At 52.6% G+C, this 24,282-nt stretch overlaps 1 protein-coding gene across 2 annotated transcripts in view; it reads left to right on the top strand.

Moving 5' to 3' along the window:
* Positions 1 to 24,282, top strand: part of PXK (PX domain containing serine/threonine kinase like) — a 56,868-nt gene that overhangs the window by 20,212 nt on the left and 12,374 nt on the right. For both annotated transcript variants that reach the window (XM_075320667.1, XM_075320668.1), the window contains exons 2-11: positions 1,172 to 1,222; positions 1,790 to 1,837; positions 13,524 to 13,710; positions 15,151 to 15,228; positions 15,313 to 15,386; positions 16,031 to 16,105; positions 17,431 to 17,535; positions 18,425 to 18,526; positions 19,205 to 19,366; positions 21,401 to 21,518. In XM_075320667.1, coding sequence (XP_075176782.1) covers positions 1,172 to 1,222; positions 1,790 to 1,837; positions 13,524 to 13,710; positions 15,151 to 15,228; positions 15,313 to 15,386; positions 16,031 to 16,105; positions 17,431 to 17,535; positions 18,425 to 18,526; positions 19,205 to 19,366; positions 21,401 to 21,518 — 1,000 coding nt within the window. The remainder of the gene's footprint in view (positions 1 to 1,171; positions 1,223 to 1,789; positions 1,838 to 13,523; positions 13,711 to 15,150; positions 15,229 to 15,312; positions 15,387 to 16,030; positions 16,106 to 17,430; positions 17,536 to 18,424; positions 18,527 to 19,204; positions 19,367 to 21,400; positions 21,519 to 24,282) is intronic.

Raw genomic sequence — 24,282 nt, forward strand, 5'->3', positions numbered from 1 at the left:
GGGCTGTGTGGGGGCTCACACTGTATAGAGGGGGCTGTGTGGGGGCTCACACTGTATAGAGGGGGCTGTGTGGGGGCTCACACTGTATAGAGGGGGCTGTGTGGGGGCTCACACTGTATAGAGGGGGCTGTGCGGGGGCTCACACTGTATAGAGGGGGCTGTGCGGGGGCTCACACTGTATAGAGGGGGCTGTGCGGGGGCTCACACTGTATAGAGGGGGCTGTGCGGGGGCACATGATATATATAGGGGAATATCAGCATGTATACACCAGTCATGGTCTCTCATGTGGCCCCTCAGGAAAATAATTGCCCACCCCTGTTCTATACACATCTGATAACACAGATCCACCAATCACAATGAACGATGTCACAGCTCCCCCGCTCCTTCTCTCTTAACAATCAAATTTGTACACGCACATTAGATGCTTAAAAACAAGAGAGGTTCAGATTCTGGTCATTGTGGCTAATATGCGTGTGCTGTTTCCTGAAATAATAGGAAGAGTCTTATAAAAAAAAAAAAAAAAGCCTCAGTGGCCGGTGTGAAAATTTATATTTTTATTTTCTAATACAGTTTATGGTATGGGGGGGAAAAATAATAAAAAAATAATTTTACAATAATACGGCGATTCTGCAGCTTGTATTCCGCGCCAGCAGGTGTGATCCGTGACCGCTCTCAGCCGGCGCCGGGTACAATCCGTCCAGGATTAGCCCTTTATTGTCCATGTAAAGCTGATTTATCATCTGATGTCACAATACAAAGTGCATACATTATTAAACGTGTCTTAGACCTGATGAGGCCGGTGTATTTACTGTGAAATCCACATTAGAATGGCTGCAGTAAGCTGAGCGTTATCGGAGTCTGGCCACAATTGCTTCATACCATATCACACAGGAAAGCTTTCAAAAGGGAACTTTACAGCCATTCTGGCGTGGATTTCAGAGTAAGTTCTCCAGCCTCATCAGGTCTGAATCTATTTAATAAGGGCTGCAGTTTGCATTGTGAAATCTAGTGACTGATTTGTCCACAATTAAACATTCCAAGCAGATTTCTATCAGAAATGGCGCCATCATTGTCCATAGATGATGCAGTACCGCACACGGCCAGCGGTCAGAGGTGGCGCTGTTTGTTGGATATCAGGATGAAGTGCTCAATTCTGCTCTTGTTTTGCAGGAATACATCATACGTGTGCAGCGCGGCATATCCATGGAGAACAGCTGGCAGGTGCGGCATTTATTGATATTTTTTCACTTAAGTCATTTTCAGCCTCCTTTGTCCCCTGTGACTCCATTATGGCCTCAGATGGAGGCTGTGGGGGCGGTTTTGCTACTAAACCCAGTGGCTTGTCTCCGCAGGCCGTCACACGAGTAAAAATCATCCTATGAGAAATCGAGCTTTGAGAAGCAAATTAGTCTAAAAGTGCATTGGGGGCGTCGATAAAGTCCAGCGGCCTTAGCCCCGCCCCCGACGCACTTGGACTAATCAGTGTTACAATTCTCAGTTTATTTGTAACATCTGTCGTTAGTGAATATTGATTCTCCCATTACTGAGAGAGGAGAGGACAGTTGGTGCTTATAAAGTTCTATGGAGAGTGGTCGGATCAGCAGAATGTCAGGGTCTGCCTCTAGCTCCTCCATACAATCTCATAGGCACCAACTGTCATCTCCTATCTCAGGAATGGGAAAGTCTGTCTCCACCTCGTTTTACCTATCCGCGGCGCAGCCCCCCCCCACATTAACAATGTATAAGAGAACATTCAGCTTCACCTGTGATTTGTGTTGTATCTTGCAGATAATCAGAAGATACAGTGACTTTGACCTTCTCAACAGCAGCCTGCAGGTACCGGGGGCTACATATAGTACCGGGGGCTACAGAGAGACCCTCTCCTTATAGGCTGTGCCAGGAGAATAGGGGTCTAAGGAAAGTGCATGGGGGGAATCCAAGCAGACAAAAAGCATAATCCGAACACATTTTACTAGAATACTACCATGCTGAGCACCTGAGCATGGTAGTGCCCGCTCATCACTAGTTACCAGTACTGAGCACCCGAGCATGGTAGTGCCCGCTCATCACTAGTTACGAGTACTGAGCACCCGAGCATGGTAGTTCCCGCTCATCACTAGTTACCAGTACTGAGCACCCGAGCATGGTAGTGCCCGCTCATCACTAGTTACCAGTACTGAGCACCTGAGCATGGTAGTGCCCGCTCATCACTAGTTACCAGTACTGAGCACCTGAGCATGGTAGTGCCCGCTCATCACTAGTTACCAGTACTGAGCACCCGAGCATGGTAGTGTCCGCTCATCACTAGTTACCAGTACTGAGCACCCGAGCATGGTAGTGCCCACTCATCACTAGTTACCAGTACTGAGCACCTGAGCATGGTAGTGCCCGCTCATCACTAGTTACCAGTACTGAGCACCTGAGCATGGTAGTGCCCGCTCATCACTAGTTACCAGTACTGAGCACCTGAGCATGGTAGTGCCCGCTCATCACTAGTTACCAGTACTGAGCACCTGAGCATGGTAGTGCCCGCTCATCACTAGTTACCAGTACTGAGCACCTGAGCATGGTAGTGCCCGCTCATCACTAGTTACCAGTACTGAGCACCTGAGCATGGTAGTGCCCGCTCATCACTAGTTACCAGTACTGAGCACCCGAGCATGGTAGTGCCCGCTCATCACTAGTTACCAGTACTGAGCACCTGAGCATGGTAGTGCCCGCTCATCACTAGTTACCAGTACTGAGCACCTGAGCATGGTAGTGCCCGCTCATCACTAGTTACCAGTACTGAGCACCCGAGCATGGTAGTGCCCGCTCATCACTAGTTACCAGTACTGAGCACCCGAGCATGGTAGTGCCCGCTCATCACTAGTTACCAGTACTGAGCACCCGAGCATGGTAGTGCCCGCTCATCACTAGTTACCAGTACTGAGCACCCGAGCATGGTAGTGCCCGCTCATCACTAGTTACCAGTACTGAGCACCCGAGCATGGTAGTGCCCGCTCATCATTAGTTACCAGTACTGAGCACCCGAGCATGGTAGTGCCCGCTCATCACTAGTTACCAGTACTGAGCACCTGAGCATGGTAGTGCCCGCTCATCACTAGTTACCAGTACTGAGCACCTGAGCATGGTAGTGCCCGCTCATCACTAGTTACCAGTACTGAGCACCCGAGCATGGTAGTGCCCGCTCATCATTAGTTACCAGTACTGAGCACCTGAGCATGGTAGTGCCCGCTCATCACTAGTTACCAGTACTGAGCACCCGAGCATGGTAGTGCCCGCTCATCATTAGTTACCAGTACTGAGCACCCGAGCATGGTAGTGCCCGCTCATCACTAGTTACCAGTACTGAGCACCCGAGCATGGTAGTGCCCGCTCATCACTAGTTACCAGTACTGAGCACCCGAGCATGGTAGTGCCCACTCATCACTAGTTACCAGTACTGAGCACCCGAGCATGGTAGTGCCCGCTCATCACTAGTTACCAGTACTGAGCACCCGAGCATGGTAGTGCCCGCTCATCACTAGTTACCAGTACTGAGCACCCGAGCATGGTAGTGCCCGCTCATCACTAGTTACCAGTACTGAGCACCCGAGCATGGTAGTGCCCGCTCATCACTAGTTACCAGTACTGAGCACCCGAGCATGGTAGTGCCCGCTCATCACTAGTTACCAGTACTGAGCACCCGAGCATGGTAGTGCCCGCTCATCACTAGTTACCAGTACTGAGCACCCGAGCATGGTAGTGCCCGCTCATCACTAGTTACCAGTACTGAGCACCCGAGCATGGTAGTGCCCGCTCATCACTAGTTACCAGTACAGAGCACCCGAGCATGGTAGTGCCCGCTCATCACTAGTTACCAGTACAGAGCACCCGAGCATGGTAGTGTCCGCTCATCACTAGTTACCAGTACAGAGCACCCGAGCATGGTAGTGCCCGCTCATCACTAGTTACGAGTACTGAGCACCCGAGCATGGTAGTGCCCGCTCATCACTAGTTACCAGTACTGAGCACCCGAGCATGGTAGTGCCCGCTCATCACTAGTTACCAGTACTGAGCACCTGAGCATGGTAGTGCCGCTCATCACTAGTTACCAGTACTGAGCACCCGAGCATGGTAGTGCCCGCTCATCACTAGTTACCAGTACTGAGCACCCGAGCATGGAAGTGCCCGCTCATCACTAGTTACCAGTACTGAGCACCCGAGCATGGTAGTGCCCGCTCATCATTAGTTACCAGTACTGAGCACCCGAGCATGGTAGTGCCCGCTCATCACTAGTTACCAGTACTGAGCACCCGAGCATGGTAGTGCCCGCTCATCACTAGCTACCAGTACTGAGCACCCGAGCATGGTAGTGCCCGCTCATCACTAGCTACCAGTACTGAGCACCCGAGCATGGTAGTGCCCGCTCATCACTAGCTACCAGTACTGAGCACCCGAGCATGGTAGTGCCCGCTCATCACTAGGTACCAGTACTGAGCACCCGAGCATGGTAGTGCCCGCTCATCACTAGTTACCAGTACTGAGCACCCGAGCATGGTAGTGCCCGCTCATCACTAGGTACCAGTACTGAGCACCCGAGCATGGTAGTGCCCGCTCATCACTAGTTACCAGTACTGAGCACCCGAGCATGGTAGTGCCCGCTCATCACTAGCTACCAGTACTGAGCACCCGAGCATGGTAGTGCCCGCTCATCACTAGCTACCAGTACTGAGCACCCGAGCATGGTAGTGCCCGCTCATCACTAGCTACCAGTACTGAGCACCCGAGCATGGTAGTGCCCGCTCATCACTAGCTACCAGTACTGAGCACCCGAGCATGGTAGTGCCCGCTCATCACTAGGTACCAGTACTGAGCACCCGAGCATGGTAGTGCCCGCTCATCACTAGTTACCAGTACTGAGCACCCGAGCATGGTAGTGCCCGCTCATCACTAGCTACCAGTACTGAGCACCCGAGCATGGTAGTGCCCGCTCATCACTAGGTACCAGTACTGAGCACCCGAGCATGGTAGTGCCCGCTCATCACTAGTTACCAGTACTGAGCACCCGAGCATGGTAGTGCCCGCTCATCACTAGTTACCAGTACTGAGCACCTGAGCATGGTAGTGCCCGCTCATCACTAGCTACCAGTACTGAGCACCCGAGCATGGTAGTGCCCGCTCATCACTAGGTACCAGTACTGAGCACCCGAGCATGGTAGTGCCCGCTCATCACTAGTTACCAGTACTGAGCACCCGAGCATGGTAGTGCCCGCTCATCACTAGTTACCAGTACTGAGCACCTGAGCATGGTAGTGCCCGCTCATCACTAGTTACCAGTACTGAGCACCCGAGCATGGTAGTGCCCGCTCATCACTAGTTACCAGTACTGAGCACCCGAGCATGGTAGTGCCCGCTCATCACTAGTTACCAGTACTGAGCACCTGAGCATGGTAGTGCCCGCTCATCACTAGTTACCAGTACTGAGCACCCGAGCATGGTAGTGCCCACTCATCACTAGTTACCAGTACTGAGCAACCGAGCATGGTAGTGCTCGCTCATCACTAGTTACCAGTACTGAGCACCTGAGCATGGTAGTGCCCGCTCATCACTAGTTACAAGCACTCGAGCATGGTAGTGCCCGCTGATCATTAGTTACAAGCACTCGAGCATGGTAGTGCCCGCTGATCACTAGTTACAAGCACTCGAGCATGGTAGTGCCCGCTCATCATTAGTTGTGTTCAACAACTCTTAAAGGGTTTCCCTGACCACAATAAAATCTTCCCAGCTGACACGGATGGAGGTACAATCCTCTGCCGTCTCTCCAGTGGATCAAGTGCAAGTCTCTCCGTTGGTTATTGCCTGGACTTAAACCAAGAAGTCGCCTTTCTGTATCAACTGACCTGATTTTCTGCAGCGCTCACGTGACCGGGACCAATCACGCACCATTCCAATCCCTTGACCACTGCAGCTAATCACAGTTGTCAGTAGCCTGATGACTAAAAAGTAAACGCCTCATGGCTTGTTGGACCTGGTTTCAAACTAATGGAGAGGTTTGGATTTTTGATGATGATGGACAATCCCTTTAAGGCCCGCTTCACACGTCCGTGATACACGTGCGTGTTTGGTCCGTTTCCGTATATACCGGAGACACGGCCAAACGTGCACCAATGTTATTTAATGTCTGAGGACACGTGTGTTTTTCATTAAGGTCCGTGTGCGTGCTACGTTTGTGTCTCCGTTTTGCACGGCAGCATGTCCGTTTTCAGCACGCAACACGCAGCACGGACCCAATGAAAGTCAATGGGTCTGTGCGCACGTCCGAGTGACACGGACGCATCTGTTTGCTCCCTGTACGTTTTGTGCTTTTTTCATGTGATGTCGGTCTTTTTTCTTTTTCTGTTTCGTTCTCTCCCTCAGTCTGTCGGTCGGTCTCTATGTCTGTCGGTCGGTCTCTCTGTCTTATCTGTCCCTCTCTCACAGTCTGTCGGTCAGTTCCCCCCCTCTCTCATACTTACCGTTCCCCGATCTCCAGCGCGGCGCTGCACGGCTGTTATAAAAGCTCCGGCGGCTTTTCGTCTTTTGAAAAAGCCGGCCGCTTATTAATCAATCTCGTATTCCCTGCTTTCCCCGCCCACCGGCAAATATGATTGGTTGCAGTAAGACACGCCCACATGCTGAGTGACAGCTGTCTAACTGCAACCAATCGCAGCCGCCGGTGGGCGTGTCACTATGGAGCATAGAAATAAATAATTAAAAAAAACGGCGTGCGGTCCCCCCCCTATTTTAATACCAGCCAGATAAAGCCATACGGCTGCAGGCTGGTATTCTCAGGATGGGGAGCCCCACGTTATGGGGAGCCCCCCAGCCTAACAATATCAGCCAACAGCCGCCCAGAATTGCCGCATACATTATATGCGACAGTTCTGGGACTGTACCCGGCTCTTCCCGATTTGCCCTGGTGCGTTGGCAAATCGGGGTAATAAGGAGTTAATGGCAGCCTATAGCTGCCACTAAATCCTAGATTAATCATGTCAGGCGTCTCCCCGAGATACCTTCCATGATTAATCTGTAAGTTACAGTAAATAAACACACACACCCGAAATATCCTTTATTAGAAATAAAAAACACTAACACGTACCCTCATTCACCACTTTATTCAGCCCGAAAAAGCCCTCCATGTCCGGCGTAATCCACGGACCTCCAGTGTCGCATCCAGCTCTGCTACATGGAGGTGACAGGAGCAGCAGAATACACCGCCGCTCCTGTCAGCTCCACGCAGCAAATGAGGTGAGTAGCGCGATCAGCTGCTGTCAGTCACGTAACTCACGGCCACTGCTGGATCCAGCGGTGGCCGCGGGTAACCTCAGTGACAGCTCAGCTGATCGCGCTATTCCCTTCATTAGCTGCGTGGAGCTGACAGGAGCGGCGGTGTATTCTGCTGCTCCTGTCACCTCCATGTAGCAGAGCTGGATGCGACACTGGAGGTCCGTGGATTACGCCGGACATGGAGGGCTTTTTCGGGCTGAATAAAGTGGTGAATGAGGGTATGTGTTAGTGTTTTTTTTATTGCAAATAAAGGATTTTTCGGGTGTGTGTGTTTATTTACTGTAATTTACAGATTAATCATGGAAGGAATCTCGGGGAGACGCCTGACATGATTAATCTAGGATTTAGTGGCAGCTATGGGCTACCATTAACTCCTTATTACCCCGATTTGCCAACGCACCAGGGCAAATCGGGAAGAGCCGGGTACAGTCCCAGAACTGTCGCAGCAAATGGATGCGGCAATTCTGGGCGGCTGCTGGCTGATATTGTTAGGCTGGGGGGCTCCCCATAACGTGGAGCTCCCCATCCTGAGAATACCAGCCTTCAGCCGTATTGCTTTATCTGGCTGGTATTAAAATTGGGGGGAACCGCACACCGTTTTTTTTTTAATTTATTTATTTCTCTGCTCCATAGTGACACGCCCACCGGCGGCTGTGATTGGTTACAGTTAGACAGCTGTCACTCAGCGTGTGGGCGTTTCTCACTGCAACCAATCATATTTGCCGGTGGGCGGGGAAAGCCGGGAATACGAGATTGTTTAATGAGCGACCGGCTTTTTCAAAATAGTAAAAGCCGCCGGAGTTTAGAGAACAGCCGTGCAGCGCCGCGCCGGGGATCGGGGAATGGTGAGTATGAGAGCGGGGTACTCCATTCAGTCACTCTGGTGATTAGCGGTCACCGGTGAGTTCTTCACGGGTGACCGCTAATCAGGACGCGGCACAGACAGAGCCGCGGTATGACGATGAAGTCTGGTGAAGTTCACCCGAGTTCATTCTCTACGCGCGACTCTGTCTGCTGTCAGCGGGTATATATCAACGACATTGTGCATCACAAACACGCATAAATTCACACGGACAACACATACACATGTCCGTTATTTCTCTCACGCATAAACGGACAATCCACACGCACACACGGCTAGCATACGGCATTCACACAGATGGCACACGGACACAAAAAAAGGACACAAAAATGGAAAACGGACCCGAAAAACGGACGTAACACACGTGCGTGTTTTTTCACAGATGTGTGAAGGGGGCCTAAGAGAAAATTTGAATCCACTTTTTCTTTTGTTTTTTGAAAATTAATTAAGCTTTTTACAAAATGACCCCCATGTGACATTGCGCTGGAGGCGACACTGCGTGAAGGTGACACGGCTGAGGACGGCCGCGGCTCGCCGGCTCAATTATCACCATTTTCGCTCAGTAATGCGCCTCGTTCCAGGTGTAATTGGATTTTCAGTCACTTGTCAGAAGTGATCATTTCCATCGCTCAGATCCCGCCGCCCTCGCTTCATCGCCTCTTCCTTAGAGCGGCCGGGCTTTCCTTCCCTTTAATTTGCATAAATGGATTTTGGAGACAGATGGTTGTGAAATAGAGCACAAAGGTGTAGAGCCGGGCCGGTGCCACCGCACTGCGAGCTCAGGTTACAGAGCCGGGCCGGTGCCACCGCGCTGCAAGCTCAGGTTACAGAGCCGGGCCGGTGCCACCGCACTGCGAGCTCAGGTTACAGAGCCGGGCCGGTGCCACCGCACTGCGAGCTCAGGTTACAGAGCCGGGCCGGTGCCACCGCACTGCGAGCTCAGGTTACAGAGCCGGGCCGGTGCCACCGCACTGCGAGCTCAGGTTACAGAGCCAGGCCGGTGCCACCGCACTGCGAGCTCAGGATACAGAGCCGGGCCATTGCCACCGCACTGCGAGCTCAGGTTGCAGAGCCGGGCCGGTGCCACCGCACTGCGAGCTCAGGTTACAGAGCCGGGCCGGTGCCACCGCACTGCGAGCTCAGGTTAGAGAGCCGGGCCGGTGCCACCGCACTGCGAGCTCAGGTTACAGAGCCGGGCCGGTGCCACCGCACTGCGAGCTCAGGTTAGAGAGCCGGGCCGGTGCCACCGCACTGCGAGCTCAGGTTACAGAGCCGGGCCGGTGCCACCGCACTGCGAGCTCAGGTTAGAGAGCCGGGCCGGTGCCACCGCACTGCGAGCTCAGGTTACAGAGCCGAGCCGGGCCGGTGCCACCGCACTGCGAGCTCAGGTTAGAGAGCCGGGCCGGTGCCACCGCACTGCGAGCTCAGGTTAGAGAGCCGGGCCGGTGCCACCGCACTGCGAGCTCAGGTTACAGAGCCGGGCCGGTGCCACCGCACTGCGAGCTCAGGTTAGAGAGCCGGGCCGGTGCCACCGCACTGCGAGCTCAGGTTACAGAGCCGGGCCGGTGCCACCGCGCTGCGAGCTCAGGTTACAGAGCCGGGCCGGTGCGGAGCAGAACGGCCCATGTTAAGGTCTGTCCCTGTAACGTTATCCGTCAGACGCGTTCTCATTAGGAGCCGCGCTTTCATCAGATGCGGGCGTTGATATTTATTCTTTATCACGCCTGGAAGCAGCTGTTCGGCCGCGGTCTCGGAGCCGGCGTCAGCTGCGCCGCTGATAACATCTCTCATTTGCTTCGGGTATGAAAGAAATTTACTCTCCGCGCTTCAGTCCCGCGATGATCAAAAGCCGCTTTATTCTGCCGCTCCAGGTTCTGATTGAAATGTGACTCTATGAAATTAGATGAGGACAAATGATTATCACTAGGAACAACCTGACTTTATTTTTCTCAAAGTCATTTGATTCGGTTTCCTAATTAAACCCTCAAATTTACATGTGATTGCCCTTTGGGTCTCCTGACATCCACACCCAGGTTTTTTTTTTTTCTTTTTTTTAATAAACTAAATACTGAAATGAATCTATGAAAACAAACACATTTTATTACTAGTTATTTATTTTTCAGATTTTTTTTTTCTGTTCTCACATTCCTCTGTTGTTCCTCCTGGAAAACCAAGATTTCAATGACCATGTGTTTCCTGTGTCTATAGGACACAACTACTGAACGGTGTCAAAGTTTAAGGACTAGAGATGAGCAAATTTAACATGTCCGAAATGTTGGGGCAGGGCTGATGCTCATTAATTCCGTCGGCTGACATTTTTCTGTATTATTTTTTTTTTTTTTTTTTTTTGTTTCTTTTGAGAACTGAGAGAGGTTGAAAGCAATAAAAGCTATTGCTGTGGCCTCTCGCCTGGCCTCTGCTGGCCTCTCGCCTGGCCTCTGCTGGCCTCTCGCCTGGCCTCTGCTGGCCTCTCGCTTGGCCTCTGCTGGCCTCTCGCTTGGCCTCTGCTGGCCTCTCGCTTGGCCTCTGCTGGCCTCTCGCTTGGCCTCTGCTGGCCTCTCGCTTGGCCTCTCGCCTGGCCTCTGCTGGCCTCTCGCCTGGCCTCTGCTGGCCTCTCGCCTGGCCTCTGCTGGCCTCTCGCCTGGCCTCTCGCCTGGCCTCTGCTGGTCTCTCGCCTGGCCTCTGCTGGCCTCTCGCCTGGCTTCTGCTGGCCTCTCGCCTGGCTTCTGCTGGCCTCTCGCCTGGCCTCTGCTGGCCTCTCGCCTGGCCTCTGCTGGCCTCTCGCCTGGCCTCTGCTGGCCTCTCGCCTGGCCTCTGCTGGCCTCTCGCCTGGCCTCTGCTGGCCTCTCGCCTGGCCTCTGCTGGCCTCTCGCTTGGCCTCTGCTGGCCTCTCGCTTGGCCTCTGCTGGGCTCTGGCCTGGCCTCTGCTGGCCTCTCGCTTGGCCTCTGCTGGCCTCTCGCTTGGCCTCTGCTGGCCTCTCGCCTGGCCTCTGCTGGCCTCTCGCCTGGCCTCTGCTGGGCTCTGGGCTGCCACAGCTGTTCTTCTGCACTTCCGGCACTGGGGCCAGTGTATGTCATGTCGGGCTTCACCCCCCACCTGACCACAAATGATTGGGTTAGGATCATCGTACGTCATTACGTTCATTGTTAATTATAGCAGACATCACCTGGTTTGTAAAGCCCTCACTGTACTTGGGTCATCCCTATCGGGATAAGATGTCTAAGGATTGTTCCTCCAGATAAAGTGAGAGGCAGAATCAGGACATAGTATACAATATTCACCCCCCCCCCCCCATCCAGCCTCTGTGGGCATTATACTGGTAAAATGTATGACCCCTTTCAGGGCCATACACAATCGGCGGGCAGAATATCTACAGAGCCTGTGGGAATCCTGATGTGTTATAGTCAATATATTAATCACAAAGTGTTCTCTTTCTGAAGAATAATTAGCTGTTATACGTCTGGGAGCGCATCGCCCGCCTCGTTCTTCACGGCCGTCTGGGAGCGCATCGCCCGCCTCGTTCTTCACGGCCGTCTGGGAGCGCATCGCCCGCCTCGTTCTTCACGGCCGTCTAGGAGCGCATCGCCCTCCTCGTTCTTGATGGTCGTCTGGGAGCGCATCGCCCGCCTCGTTCTTGATGGTCGTCTGGGAGCGCATCGCCCCGCCTCGTTCTTCACGGCCGTCTGGGAGCGCATCGCCCGCCTCGTTCTTCACGGCCGTCTGGGAGCGCATCGCCCGCCTCGTTCTTCACGGCCGTCTGGGAGCGCATCGCCCGCCTCGTTCTTCACGGCCGTCTGGGAGCGCATCGCCCGCCTCGTTCTTCACGGCCGTCTGGGAGCGCATCGCCCGCCTCGTTCTTCACGGCCGTCTGGGAGCGCATCGCCCGCCTCGTTCTTCACGGCCGTCTGGGAGCACATCGCCCGCCTCGTTCTTGATGGTCGTCTGGGAGCGCATCGCCCGCCTCGTTCTTCACGGCCGTCTGGGAGTGCATCGCCCGCCTCGTTCTTCACGGCCGTCTGGGAGCGCATCGCCCGCCTCGTTCTTGATGGTCGTCTGGGAGCGCATCGCCCGCCTCGTTCTTGATGGTCGTCTGGGAGCGCATCGCCCGCCTCGTTCTTCACGGCCGTCTGGGAGTGCATCGCCCGCCTCGTTCTTCACGGCCGTCTGGGAGTGCATCGCCCGCCTCGTTCTTCACGGCCGTCTGGGAGTGCATCGCCCGCCTCGTTCTTCACGGCCGTCTGGGAGCGCATCGCCCGCCTCGTTCTTGATGGTCGTCTGGGAGTGCATCGCCCGCCTCGTTCTTCACGGCCGTCTGGGAGCGCATCGCCCGCCTCGTTCTTGATGGTCGTCTGGGAGCGCATCGCCCGCCTCGTTCTAGATGGTAGTCTGGGAGCGCATCGCCCGCCTCATTCATCACGGCCGTCTGGGAGCGCATCGCCCGCCTCGTTCATCACGGTCGTCTGGGAGCGCATCGCCCGCCTCGTTCTTGATGGTCGTCTGGGAGCGCATCGCCCGCCTCGTTCTTGATGGTCGTCTGGGAGCACATCGCCCGCCTCGTTCTTGATGGTCGTCTGGGAGCGCATCGCCCGCCTCGTTCTTGATGGTCGTCTGGGAGCGCATCGCCCGCCCCGTTCTTGATGGTCGTCTGGGAGCGCATCGCCCGCCCCGTTCTTGATGGTCATCTGGGAGCGCATCGCCCGCCCCGTTCTTGATGGTCATCTGGGAGCGCATCGCCCGCCTCGTTCTTGATGGTCATCTGGGAGCGCATCGCCCGCCCCGTTCTTGATGGTCGTCTGGGAGCGCATCGCCCGCCTCGTTCTTCACGGCCGTCTGGGAGCGCATCGCCCGCCCCGTTCTTGATGGTCGTCTGGGAGCGCATCCCCCGCCTCGTTCTTGATGGTCGTCTGGGAGCGCATCGCCCGCCTCGTTCTTCACGGCCGTCTGGGAGCGCATCGCCCGCCCAGTTCTTGGTCGTCTGGGAGCGCATCGCCCGCCCAGTTCTTGGTCGTCTGGGAGCGCATCGCCCGCCCAGTTCTTGGTCGTCTGGGAGCGCATCGCCCGCCCAGTTCTTGGTCGTCTGGGAGCGCATCGCCCGCCCAGTTCTTGGTCGTCTGGGAGCGCATCGCCCGCCCAGTTCTTGGTCGTCTGGGAGCGCATCGCTCGCTCCGTTCTTGACGGCCGTCTGGAGACTCATCACCCGCCCAATCCTTCTTTCCATGTCGCAGTCGGCAGGCCAGCGTTACTGACTCTCCGTGAAGCTCAGCACTATGTACTGTAATACTGGAACATTTGCAGGTCAAAAAAAATAATCAATTTTGATCTTCTGAACTTGATTCTTTTCTTTCCAGATCTCAGGGTTAAGTCTACCTCTGCCTCCCAAGAAGCTGATCGGAAACATGGACCGCGAATTCATAGCCGAGAGGCAAAGAGGGCTCCAGGACTACCTGAGCCACGTCACCGCCAACCACATCCTCAGCGGCTCCGAACCAGTGAAGAAATTCCTGGATCCCAGCAACTATTCCGCTAATTACACTGGTATGTGATGGGGGCGATGGACGGGATATTCTAAGCCCCTCGTCCTGTATTTGTATCTATCTGTTATAGAATGGGGGGTCCTGTGGCCCCCCCCCCCTGCTCATTTCGTGTCCCCCCTACCGGTCACCTTGGTTTGGGCTGGATAACATATATTTAAAGGCTTTTTCCACCATAGCTGTCAATGGGATATCTGTTACAAATGTGTGAGGTCTGACCACCGGGATTTCTACTGAAGAGGGCAGGGTATGAAAGAGGCGCGGGTCCAGTATAGGAATGATCATGGCGCGGATGTGTGAGCAGAAGTCACCTCTGTCACCTCTGGATCAGCGGGGGTCCCAGAGCTCACCCCCAATCATTGAGGGCCAGATTTGGGAGCACTAAGGACTCCTCTCACCAAATAGTAGCAGTAGACCACCTGGTTTTATACAACTCACGGAGTCTAGAAGCAACATGGGATGTAAAAGACGACCCAGCTGCTGCAGAACATCTTTTTTAGTGGCAGCGGGGAGGATACAAATCAGTGTTTGACATTAACATTTGTAGTGAAAAAGAGTTTGGCACAAACTTTATAACACCAGCTGCTGCAGAAGCTCTTTAAGAGGAGAGTGAGCCAGTAATATAGTAATATTAGTAACATTAGTCAGTAATATTCATGTGAATATCGCCACTTTTATTGCGGAGTATTCCCAAAATCTCAATATATCCTCTAGATTGCAGGGGTCTGACCTCCAGCCATCCCTGGATTGGGGCTCTGCACTCTCTCCATTCATTGTCTATAGGACTGCTGGCACAGCACAAGGCTTGACACTTTCTGGCAGTCCCATAGACAATGAATGAAGCTAATGCTGAGCCTGTGCGTCTCTGCTCATTCAACACGGGGCTGCAGAGTCTTGTTTTGGGGGTGTCAGAGCTCCAACCCGAGGATCCCAGTAATCGGACCCCAGTTGATCAGCAAGCTGACCCCTATCTATGAATAGTGGATATAATCAGTGATTTGGGGAGAGGTGTTCCCATCTCATTAAGTGACGATTTATGACCTGGATTTACCATCACGGCGCTGCAGGAAAACTACAGAACGGCAGCAGATGATGCGGCTCCGCTGCTCCGCACACCGGTCCTTCCAGAAGCCCAAATCTTGTTTTCATTATCATTAATAAGATTTATTAAAGGGGTTGTGTGCCGCCCCTCACTTCTGCATTAAAGGTGAGCGGTGCCGATGACGTTCCGACTCCTTCCACCCGCACAATCTGCGTGTACCGCGCACGTCTCCTATTCTATTGACCCAGTGATCGCGCACTCGTCTCCATCGTAACCTCATCGGCATCACTAGTGCGCGGCGCTGCTGGACAAGCCCTTTAATTTCTTCTCTACATTGAAGCTGAGCTCTTCAGAGTCCGGCACCGCCGACGTCCCTCACGTTTCTGATTCTTCCCTCTCCAGAAATCGCCTTGCAGCAGGTTTCAATGTTTTTCCGATCGGATCCCAAATTCGAGGTGGTTGAGCCCCTGAAGGACATCGGTGAGTTCATGAAGGTGATCGGGAGCCAAATAGTGACCCGAAGCGTCGGTCATTAGTGACTGCATCGTCTTGTGTCTCTTGTAGGTTGGAGATTACGGAAAAGATATTTCCTAATGAAGTGTAAGAATCAACCAAAGGAGCCGCTCGTCTTAAGCTGGGTACGTGCATCAGAAACGTGCGTCGTGTACCCTGCGGTAGACGCAGGTCACAGGGTTCTATATTGGATTACGTAGGTAATTAAAGGGGTCTTCCAGGACTTGGATATTGATGACCTTTGCTTAGGACAAGTCATCAATCAAGATAAGATCAGGTCCAATACCCCCCCCTGTCTGATCAGCTCTGTGCATTTAGTGGCTGCTGCTGAGATCTCCCATTCACGTGAATCTTATATATCAGTCATCAGTATGAAAGCAGCGGACAATCCCTTTAAGCCTTAGCTGTTCATCCCAAGCCAACCATACACAAGCATGTCCCAATTGGGAGAGTGGAATAAGCCAGTGTTATAAACGTCTATATCTAAGGATTGGGCATGCTGAAATCCGACATGCCCAATCATTTTCTGATGATTACTGGTACCTCGCCATGACTGGGTCCAAGTTCTCAGGTTGCATCCAGCAATGTTCTCAGTTGAGGGGAACAAAGCTGGACCCCTGCACCCTGCAGATTAATATATTCAGCCGCTTAATAAAGGATTCCCAGCACCGTTAATCCACTTACATACAAAACCGTCCTTGTGGCGCTGCTTTGTGTGCATTGTTATTTTTCCCCTAACTTTTGACATTTTTTTTCTTCTTCATTTTAGGCTGATTTGGGTCCTGATAAGTTTCTGCAGGATAAAGACTTTCAGTCCGCGATAAAACTGCTGCCCTCGTGGACGGTGAGTGCACGTCGCTGCCGGGGAAGAGCGCAACGGACAATTCACGTCGCACGGATTTTACCGGCAAATTTAATGTGTTGCAAATTTATCCTGAATTGAACGTTGGTTGGGATTGGAGAGATCCCAAGACATGATAAACGTAACTAGCACCTCAGTGCTCACCGGTCTGATCTCCCCCGCTGCTCGCAGTCTCCTACAGGGTCATCGACACCTCTTATTACCTCTCCTGGCACCTCTGCTGCTTGCTGTCCCCATTATTGTCCCTGGCGCCTTATATCAGCACCGCAACTTGCTGAAACCCCTCCTCGTGCCGGGCTCCCGCCCCCTCCCTAGCGCCGGGTCTCCCGCCCCCTCCCTAGCGCCGGGTCTCCCGCCCCCTCCCTAGCGCCGGGTCTCCCGCCCCCTCCCTAGCGCCGGGTCTCCCGCCCCCTCCCTAGCGCCGGGTCTCCCGCCCCCTCCCTCCCTCGCGCCGAGTCTCCCGCCCCCCTCCCTCCCTAGCGCCGGGTCTCCCGCCCCCTCCCTCCCTAGCGCCGGGTCTCCCGCCCCCTCCCTCCCTAGCGCCGGGTCTCCCGCCCCCTCCCTCCCTAGCGCCGGGTCTCCCGCCCCCTCCCTCGCGCCGAGTCTCCCGCCCCCTCCCTCGCGCCGAGTCTCCCGCCCCCTCCCTCCCTCGCGCCAGGTCTCCCGCCCCCACCCTCCCCCTCCCGCCATGACACTCCTCCATGTGTGCTGCATAACTTTGCAGCTCACATCGTGATGGTTAAACCCTACAACCTGTAAGGATGTTCTGGGTACAATTCCCGGCCCAGGGGGCATGTACCTGGACGGGGCACAGTCCCTACAGTCCTGCATCATGGTCCTGTTGGCGTTACTGGGCTCTGTATGGTTCCTCCATTGTAATGATGAATATAAAGCATTTACCATCACGTGTACCGGACCACCTTCTGGGACTTTGAGGGTCTTATAAGCTTTGATCCTGGGCTTTAGGTCTAGTGTCGCTTTTTGTTGGATACACAGAATGGGAACATTGACATCATTAGTTTATTAGGAGCCGTAAATAGAACGTATCGTTCATAAATGGCCTCGTTCCTTCCGATGACTTAATTCTCAGTGTTGTGTTTCTTGGCGCCGGACCCTCGCGCTCCGCCGGCATCACTGAACATTCATAGCAAGCCGCGGTGACGTCATAAAGCCAGGTTTCCGGCTCCTCACATATTTAGGGTCTCTCCCTGTTCTCCCGGTCGGGGTCTCGCCGTCTGTTATTACTCTGCCATCTTGTCCCATTTTTCCATAAACTCATAGATTGTTTTATTTTTATATGTTTGCAGCATCCGTACATCCACCGCGTCACGTTTGCCACAGCCAGCGAGTCCTCCGCCCTCATCATCCGGCCGTTCAATGAAAAGGGAACGTTAAAGGATCTGATCTACAAGGTAACACTGAGCTGAGCGCCTGTTCTATTTCCTAGTAGCCCTGAGAAACCATATTGGAAAGTACGTGCCCAAAAAGCGAGACCCTGACCTCACACTGGAGCTTTACATTAATGTGAATGGGAGACTCTGCCGATGCTGCAGCGAGACCCTGACCTCAGTTTTGTTTTTCACGCTGGAGTGTCACATTAATGTGAATGGGGGGGGATCGGCCAATGCTGCAGTGAGACCCTGACCTCAGTTTTGTTTTTCACTCCTGCACTTTACATTAATGTGAATGGGGGGGGGGGGGGTGATCGGCCGATGCTGCAGTGAGACCCTGACCTGTTTTGTTTTTCACGCTGGAGGGTCACATTAATGTGAATTGGAGGATTTGCTTATGCTGCAGTGAGACCCTGACCTCAGTTTTGTTTTTCACGCTGGAGTGTCACATTAATGTGAATGGGAGCATTTGCTGATGCTGCAGTGAGACCCTGACCTCAGTTTTGTTTTTCACTCCTGCACTTTACATTAATGTGAATGGGGGGGGGGGTGATCGGCCGATGCTGCAGTGAGACCCTGACCTCAGTTTTGTATTTCACGCTGGAGTGTCACATTAATGTGAATGGGAGCATTTGCTGATGCTGCAGTGAGACCCTGACCTCAGTTTTGTTTTTCACTCCTGCACTTTACATTAATGTGAATGGGGGGGGGGGGGTGGGGTGATCGGCCGATGCTGCAGCGAGACCCTGACCTCAGTTTTGTTTTTCACGCTAGAGTGTCACATTAATGTGAATAGGAGCATTTGCTGATGCTGCAGCGAGATCCTGACCTCAGTTTTTTTTTTTTGTACCTGCATTTCCTGGTTTATTTTTAGCTTCTCTCCATTCACCGGACTTGTCTTCTCTTCTAGGCCAAACCTAAAGATCCCTTTCTAAAGAAATACTGTAATCCTCGAAAAATCCAAGGGCTGGACCTGCATCAAATCAAGTCTCTCGGGAGACAGATTTTAGAGGTATTTGTCATAAGTCTGCGGTTAGCTGGGGGGATTGAAAAATGATCGGGCAGAACAAATAAAGAATGGCCGCTAGTTCACCTATCAAGGAGAATAAGGAGTGGAGTTCAGTCCTTGGTGACTGGGGACCAGCTGCCGTACCGCACATGACCACAGCCGTCTGTGAGGCGCTATGCTACGGTAAATGATGAGCGGGAGCACCTCTGCCATTTTTATTCTGTAGATTGCAGGAATTTTGCAAGTCGGACCCCCACACATTGGAAAAGCCCCTAAAGATAAACACTTTCTTTAGTTATATGGGTTTTGCAATCATTTATGCTGTATGTAGAGATTCTCCTGTAGGTGACCGAGGCTGATTCTGCCTCAATATTTATCTAGTAGTTGCCTGACAGTCGAAATTTTAACCATTAGTAGTTTGGCTTTAAGTGAGCAGAGCTGAAGTGTAAAGCATGGTGAGACATCTCCATCAGTCCCATAGACAATGAAAGCTGCTCTAATCCCGCAATTGCTCGGGGTCACCGCATTTAGGCCCCAGCCGCCATATATTTATCACTTGTCCTTAGGAGAGGAAGGTGGATTTTGGTGACGAGTATCATTCATGGATCATTCCGGAACGCTCTGGATGGAGGCGTCGTCTCGCCCGAATATAAATGTTCCGTTTTCCCCCCACTTCTCCAGGTACTGAAGTTTCTCCATGATCGCGGCTTCCCCTACGGTCACCTCCATGCGTCTAATGTCATGCTGGAAGGAGAGACGTGTCGGCTGATGGACCTGGAGAACTCACTGCTCGGCCTCCCGTCCTTCTACAGGTCCTACTTCACACAGTTCAGAAAGATCAATGTAAGAGCCCGGCTGTGGACGACTACAGATAATGTAGTGATGTCACCTGCAGTCCCATGTAACACCACAGATAACAGTGATATCTCTCTGAGTACAGATAATGTAGTAGATGTCACCTGCAGTCCTATGTAACACCACAGATAACACAGTGATATCTCTGAGTACAGATAATGTAGTAGATGTCACCTGCAGTCCTAAGGTCCAGTCACACTAAGCAACTTACCAGCGATCCCAACAACGATAGGGATCGCTGGTAAGTTGCTAGGAGGTTGCTGGTGAGCTGTCACACTGCGACGCTCCAGCGATCCCACCAGCAACCTGACCTGGCAGGGATCGCTGGAGCGTGGCTACACGAGTTGCTGGTGAGCTCACCAGCAACCAGTGACCAGCCCCCAGTCTCCTAGTTACAGCACACATCAGGTTAATTAACCCGATGTGTGCTGCAGCTAAATGTGCAGGGAGCAGCGCACACCGCTTAGCGCTGGCTCCCTGCTCTCCTAGTTACAGCACACATCGGGTTAATTACCCGATGTGTGCTGCAGCTAAATGTGCACAGAGCAGGGAGCAGCGCACACTGCTTAGTGCTGGCTCCTTGCTCTCCTAGTTACAGCACACATGGGGTTAATTACCCGATGTGTGCTGCAGCTAAATGTGCACAGAGCAGGAGCCGGCACTGACAGTGAGAGCGGCGGAGGCTGGTATCAAAGGTAAATATCGGGTAACCAAGGACAGGGCTTCTTGGTTACCCGATGTTTACATTAGTTACCAGCCTCAGCAGAAGCTGGCTCCCTGCTCACTGCACATTAGTTGTTGCTGTCTCGCTGTCACACACAGCGATCTGTGCTTCACAGCAGGACAGCAACAACTAAAAAATGGCCCAGGACATTCAGCAACAACCAACGACCTCACAGCAGGGGCCAGGTTGTTGCTGGATGTCACACACAGCAACATCGCTAGCAACGTCACAAAAGTTGTTCGTTAGCAGCGATGTTGCTAGCGATGTTGCTTAGTGTGACGGGGCCTCTATGTAACAGCACAGATAACACAGTGATCTCTGAATACAGATAATGTAGTAGATGTCACCTGCAGTCCTATGTAACACCACAGATAACACAGTGATATCTCTGAGTACAGATAATGTAGTAGATGTCACCTGCAGTCCTATGTAACACCACAGATAACACAGTGATATCTCTGAGTACAGATAATGTAGTAGATGTCACCTGCAGTCCTATGTAACACCACAGATAACACAGTGATATCTCTCTGAATACAGATAATGTAGTGATGTCACCTGCAGTCCTATGTAACACCACAGATAACAGTGATATCTCTGAGTACAGATAATGTAGTGATGTCAACTGCAGTCCTATGTAACAGCACAGATAACGGTGATATTTCTGAGTACAAATAATGTAGTGATGTCAACTGCAGTCCTATGTAACAGCACAGATAACGGTGATATTTCTGAGTACAGATAATGTAGTAATGTCACCTGCAGTCCCATGTAACAGCACAGATAACATAGTGATATCTCTGAGCACAGATAATGTAGTAGATGTCACCTGCAGTCCTATGTAACAGCACAGATAACAGTGATCTCTCTCTCTGTGTACAGATAATGTAGCAAATGTCACCTGCAGTCCTATGTAACACCACACATAAGTGATATCTGAGTACAGATAATGTAGTGGGTGTCACCTGCAGTCCCATGTAACACCACAGATAACACAGTGATATTTCTGAGTACAGATAATGTAATAATGTCACCTGCAGTCCTATGTAACAGCACAGATAACACAGTGATATCTCTGAGTACAGATAATGTAGTAACGGTCACCTGCAGTCCCATGTAACACCACACATAAGTGATATCTGAGTACAGATAATGTAGTGGGTGTCACCTGCAGTCCCATGTAACATATCTTCCTGTGTACGGGGTCAGGCCATGCAGATGAGAACAGACGTACAATCCTGTTTGCAGGAAATCCTTATCTCCAGTATGCGCCGTTGACCTTTGCTCGTGTTTTGCAGACTTTGGAAAGTATTGACGTTCACTGCTTCGGCCATTTACTATATGAAATGACGTACGGCCGCCCGCCCGACTTTATACCTGTGGACCAGTTTCCCCCCGCTCCGTCCATGTCAGTGGGTGAGTACGGCTTTTGCAGTTTTACAACATGAATAACCTTAAAAAAAAGATGGCAGGTAATATCCTGAAACAGCGCCACCCTCGTCCATAGGCTGTGCCTGGTACTGCAGCTCAACCCCAATGTACTGAATTAGGCCGAGCTGACTGGGGGGGTCTCTTTGTGTCCGTTTACAACAATGATGCAACTGTTCTGTTTGGTTTTTTTTGTTACGTTATCCTGAACACACAAATAGAGGTGTGAACGTTGCCTTTTTGACCTCAGCGGGGTCCAACGTTCAGACTCTGAATGATGAGACTTGTGCTGTCAGCTCAGCCTTTATCACAGGAGGAATAAAAATATGCATGAAATCCAAATATATAAAAACTAAAACTATTCATCATGTATGAGGCTGAATGTTGCAGCAGCAGAGGAGGAGGTTGCGTGCAGGGGGAGGTTGCGTGCAGGGGGAGGTTGCGTGCAGGGGGAGGTTGCGTGCAGGGGGAGGTTGCGTGCAGGGGGAGGTTGCGTGCAGGGGGAGGTTGCGTGCAGGAAAACTCGTCAGCGAAGAGTTAGGAAAAATAAATGTGGGTGTTCAGTTCTGAACCTCCTCCTCTGATTCTCTGGCAAGGAATTGAAGCTTCCTGTTGCCAGAGCCAGTGTATGACCCATCCGGAGATTATAAGGCCGTTTCCGTATCTTCACTGAGGGACACAGCAGATCATGGTGTATGAACCTGACAATCTCCAATAAAAATGTTATCTCCTCCTCAGCAGCATTCACCCACGGACCGCAGCCAGACTGACCACCTTCAGCTTAGTGTCCGTAGGAGGCAGACACAGGTCCCGCACGTGGCCCCATTACTACCTTAAATTTTATTGTTTTATTAATGGTTTCCATTTTTATTTGACATTCAGCTTGTGATTGGGCAGCAAAGTTGAGTTGTTTCGCTCTGTCATCCCCCTTAGAGATCGGGGTCACAGTGTGGGGTTGTGTCGCTGTCCCCCGCCCTAGAGACCAGGAAGCACAGTGTGGGGTTGTGTCGCTGTCCCCCGCCCTAGAGACCAGGAAGCACAGTGTGGGGTTGTCGCTCTGTCCCCCGCCCTAGAGACCAGGAAGCACAGTGTGGGGTTGTCGCTCTGTCCCCCGCCCTAGAGACCAGGAGCACAGTGTGGGGTTGTGTCGCTCTGTCCCCCACCCTAGAGACCAGGAGCACAGTGTGGGGTTGTGTCTCTCGGTCGTCGTCCCCCCTAGAGATCGGGAACACAGATTGGGGTTGTGTGACTGCTTGTTGTCTCTCTGGTCTGTCCGTTAGCACCTTTTACCCCCCTTCCCCAACACATCAGGAGTGTTTGGGGGGTTCCTGTTCACAGATCAGGTTATTCCTGTGATGTGGGCTCACTGGGGAAAAATTCTATCGGCTCAAGTGGATCTCTGGGACCTCATCTGGGGTTTAACGCTCCATTGCGGACCCCTTGTGAATCCATCCTTCTCTTCTTGCCTATTTTTCCTTGAATTTCTATGGGCTTAGTTCAGAACTAACAGCCCTGTCTTGTCGTCCTTCCTGACCTTCACCTGAGCAGGGGTGGTCTTGTGTCCGGTTTTCCGTGAGATAGTCTTCTCTCACTCTGTTCTTCTCGTTCTTGTTCTTTAAGAAATATTGTACCCAATCAAAGTGCGTCTCCTCGCCTCTGTCTAGAACAGCCTCCTTAGGCTTGGTTCACATTTCCGTCAATTTGTATCAGTCACAATCCGCGGCTCTGGTAAACAACGGAATCCATTTGGCGGATTACGTTGTTCCCATAGACTTGTATGAGCGGCGGATTATGACTGATGACGCTGCATTGTATCCTCTGCCTGACTGATCAGTCGTGGAACGACTGACCGTCGGGCGGCAGGAACGCAGCCTGTAAAGTTTTTTGAGCAGCGCAATCCGCAGGCTTTCGCTGCGCATGCTCTCTCTGGCTTCCTGCACACGTAACCAGGGTACACATCGGGTTACTAAGCAAAGCGCTTTGCTTAGTTACCCGATATTTACCCTGGCTACGTGTGCAGGGAGCCCGACGCTTCCCCGCTCGGCTCCACCCCCTCCCGCACTCCGCATGTACACACGCACAGAGACACACACACACTCACCTGTCCCCAGCCATGCAGTCCCCGGCACTGACATCCTCAGCGCCATGGCCCCGCACGGCTCCACCCCCCACACTCCGCCGCCCGCACACATTCTCGGCGGCCGAACGATCAGCTGATCACCCGGTGGCCAGCTGCTGTGAGCGATCAGCTGATCACCCAGCGGCCGGCTGCTGTGAGCGATCAGCTGATCGCTCTCATTAGCCGGCCGCCGGGGAATCATCTGTTCGCTCTCATTAGCCGGCCGGCTAATGTGAATGATCAGTTGATCGTTCTCTCTTTTACAACGGAGTCCGACAATGAATTCTATTCTTGTCATCCGTTGTACAACGCATCAGTCACAAGCGTCAAGCAACGCATGTGACTGATAGAAAACAACGGAAATGTGAACCTAGCCTTAGACGTTCAAATTCCTTGTTCGTGTTTCGGAGAGTCCTCCATAGTTTTCCGGCCTGGATCCGCTCTTCCATTTTAGAAGCCTATTGAGCAGGGTATGGAGCGTCCTCACCCTTGTTCCTGCTCTCTTCACCTTGGGCCATCATCTTCAGGCCTCTTTTTGGCAGCTTTTTAAGCTGCTTCCTCGTTATCTGCAATTCACTTTTCCAGGTTCTACGGAGTCTACACTTTCTTACCTTTTTTCCCTTGGCGGTTCAG

This window comes from Anomaloglossus baeobatrachus, chromosome 8 (genome assembly GCF_048569485.1).
Source record: "Anomaloglossus baeobatrachus isolate aAnoBae1 chromosome 8, aAnoBae1.hap1, whole genome shotgun sequence".
NCBI lineage: Eukaryota > Metazoa > Chordata > Amphibia > Anura > Aromobatidae > Anomaloglossus > Anomaloglossus baeobatrachus.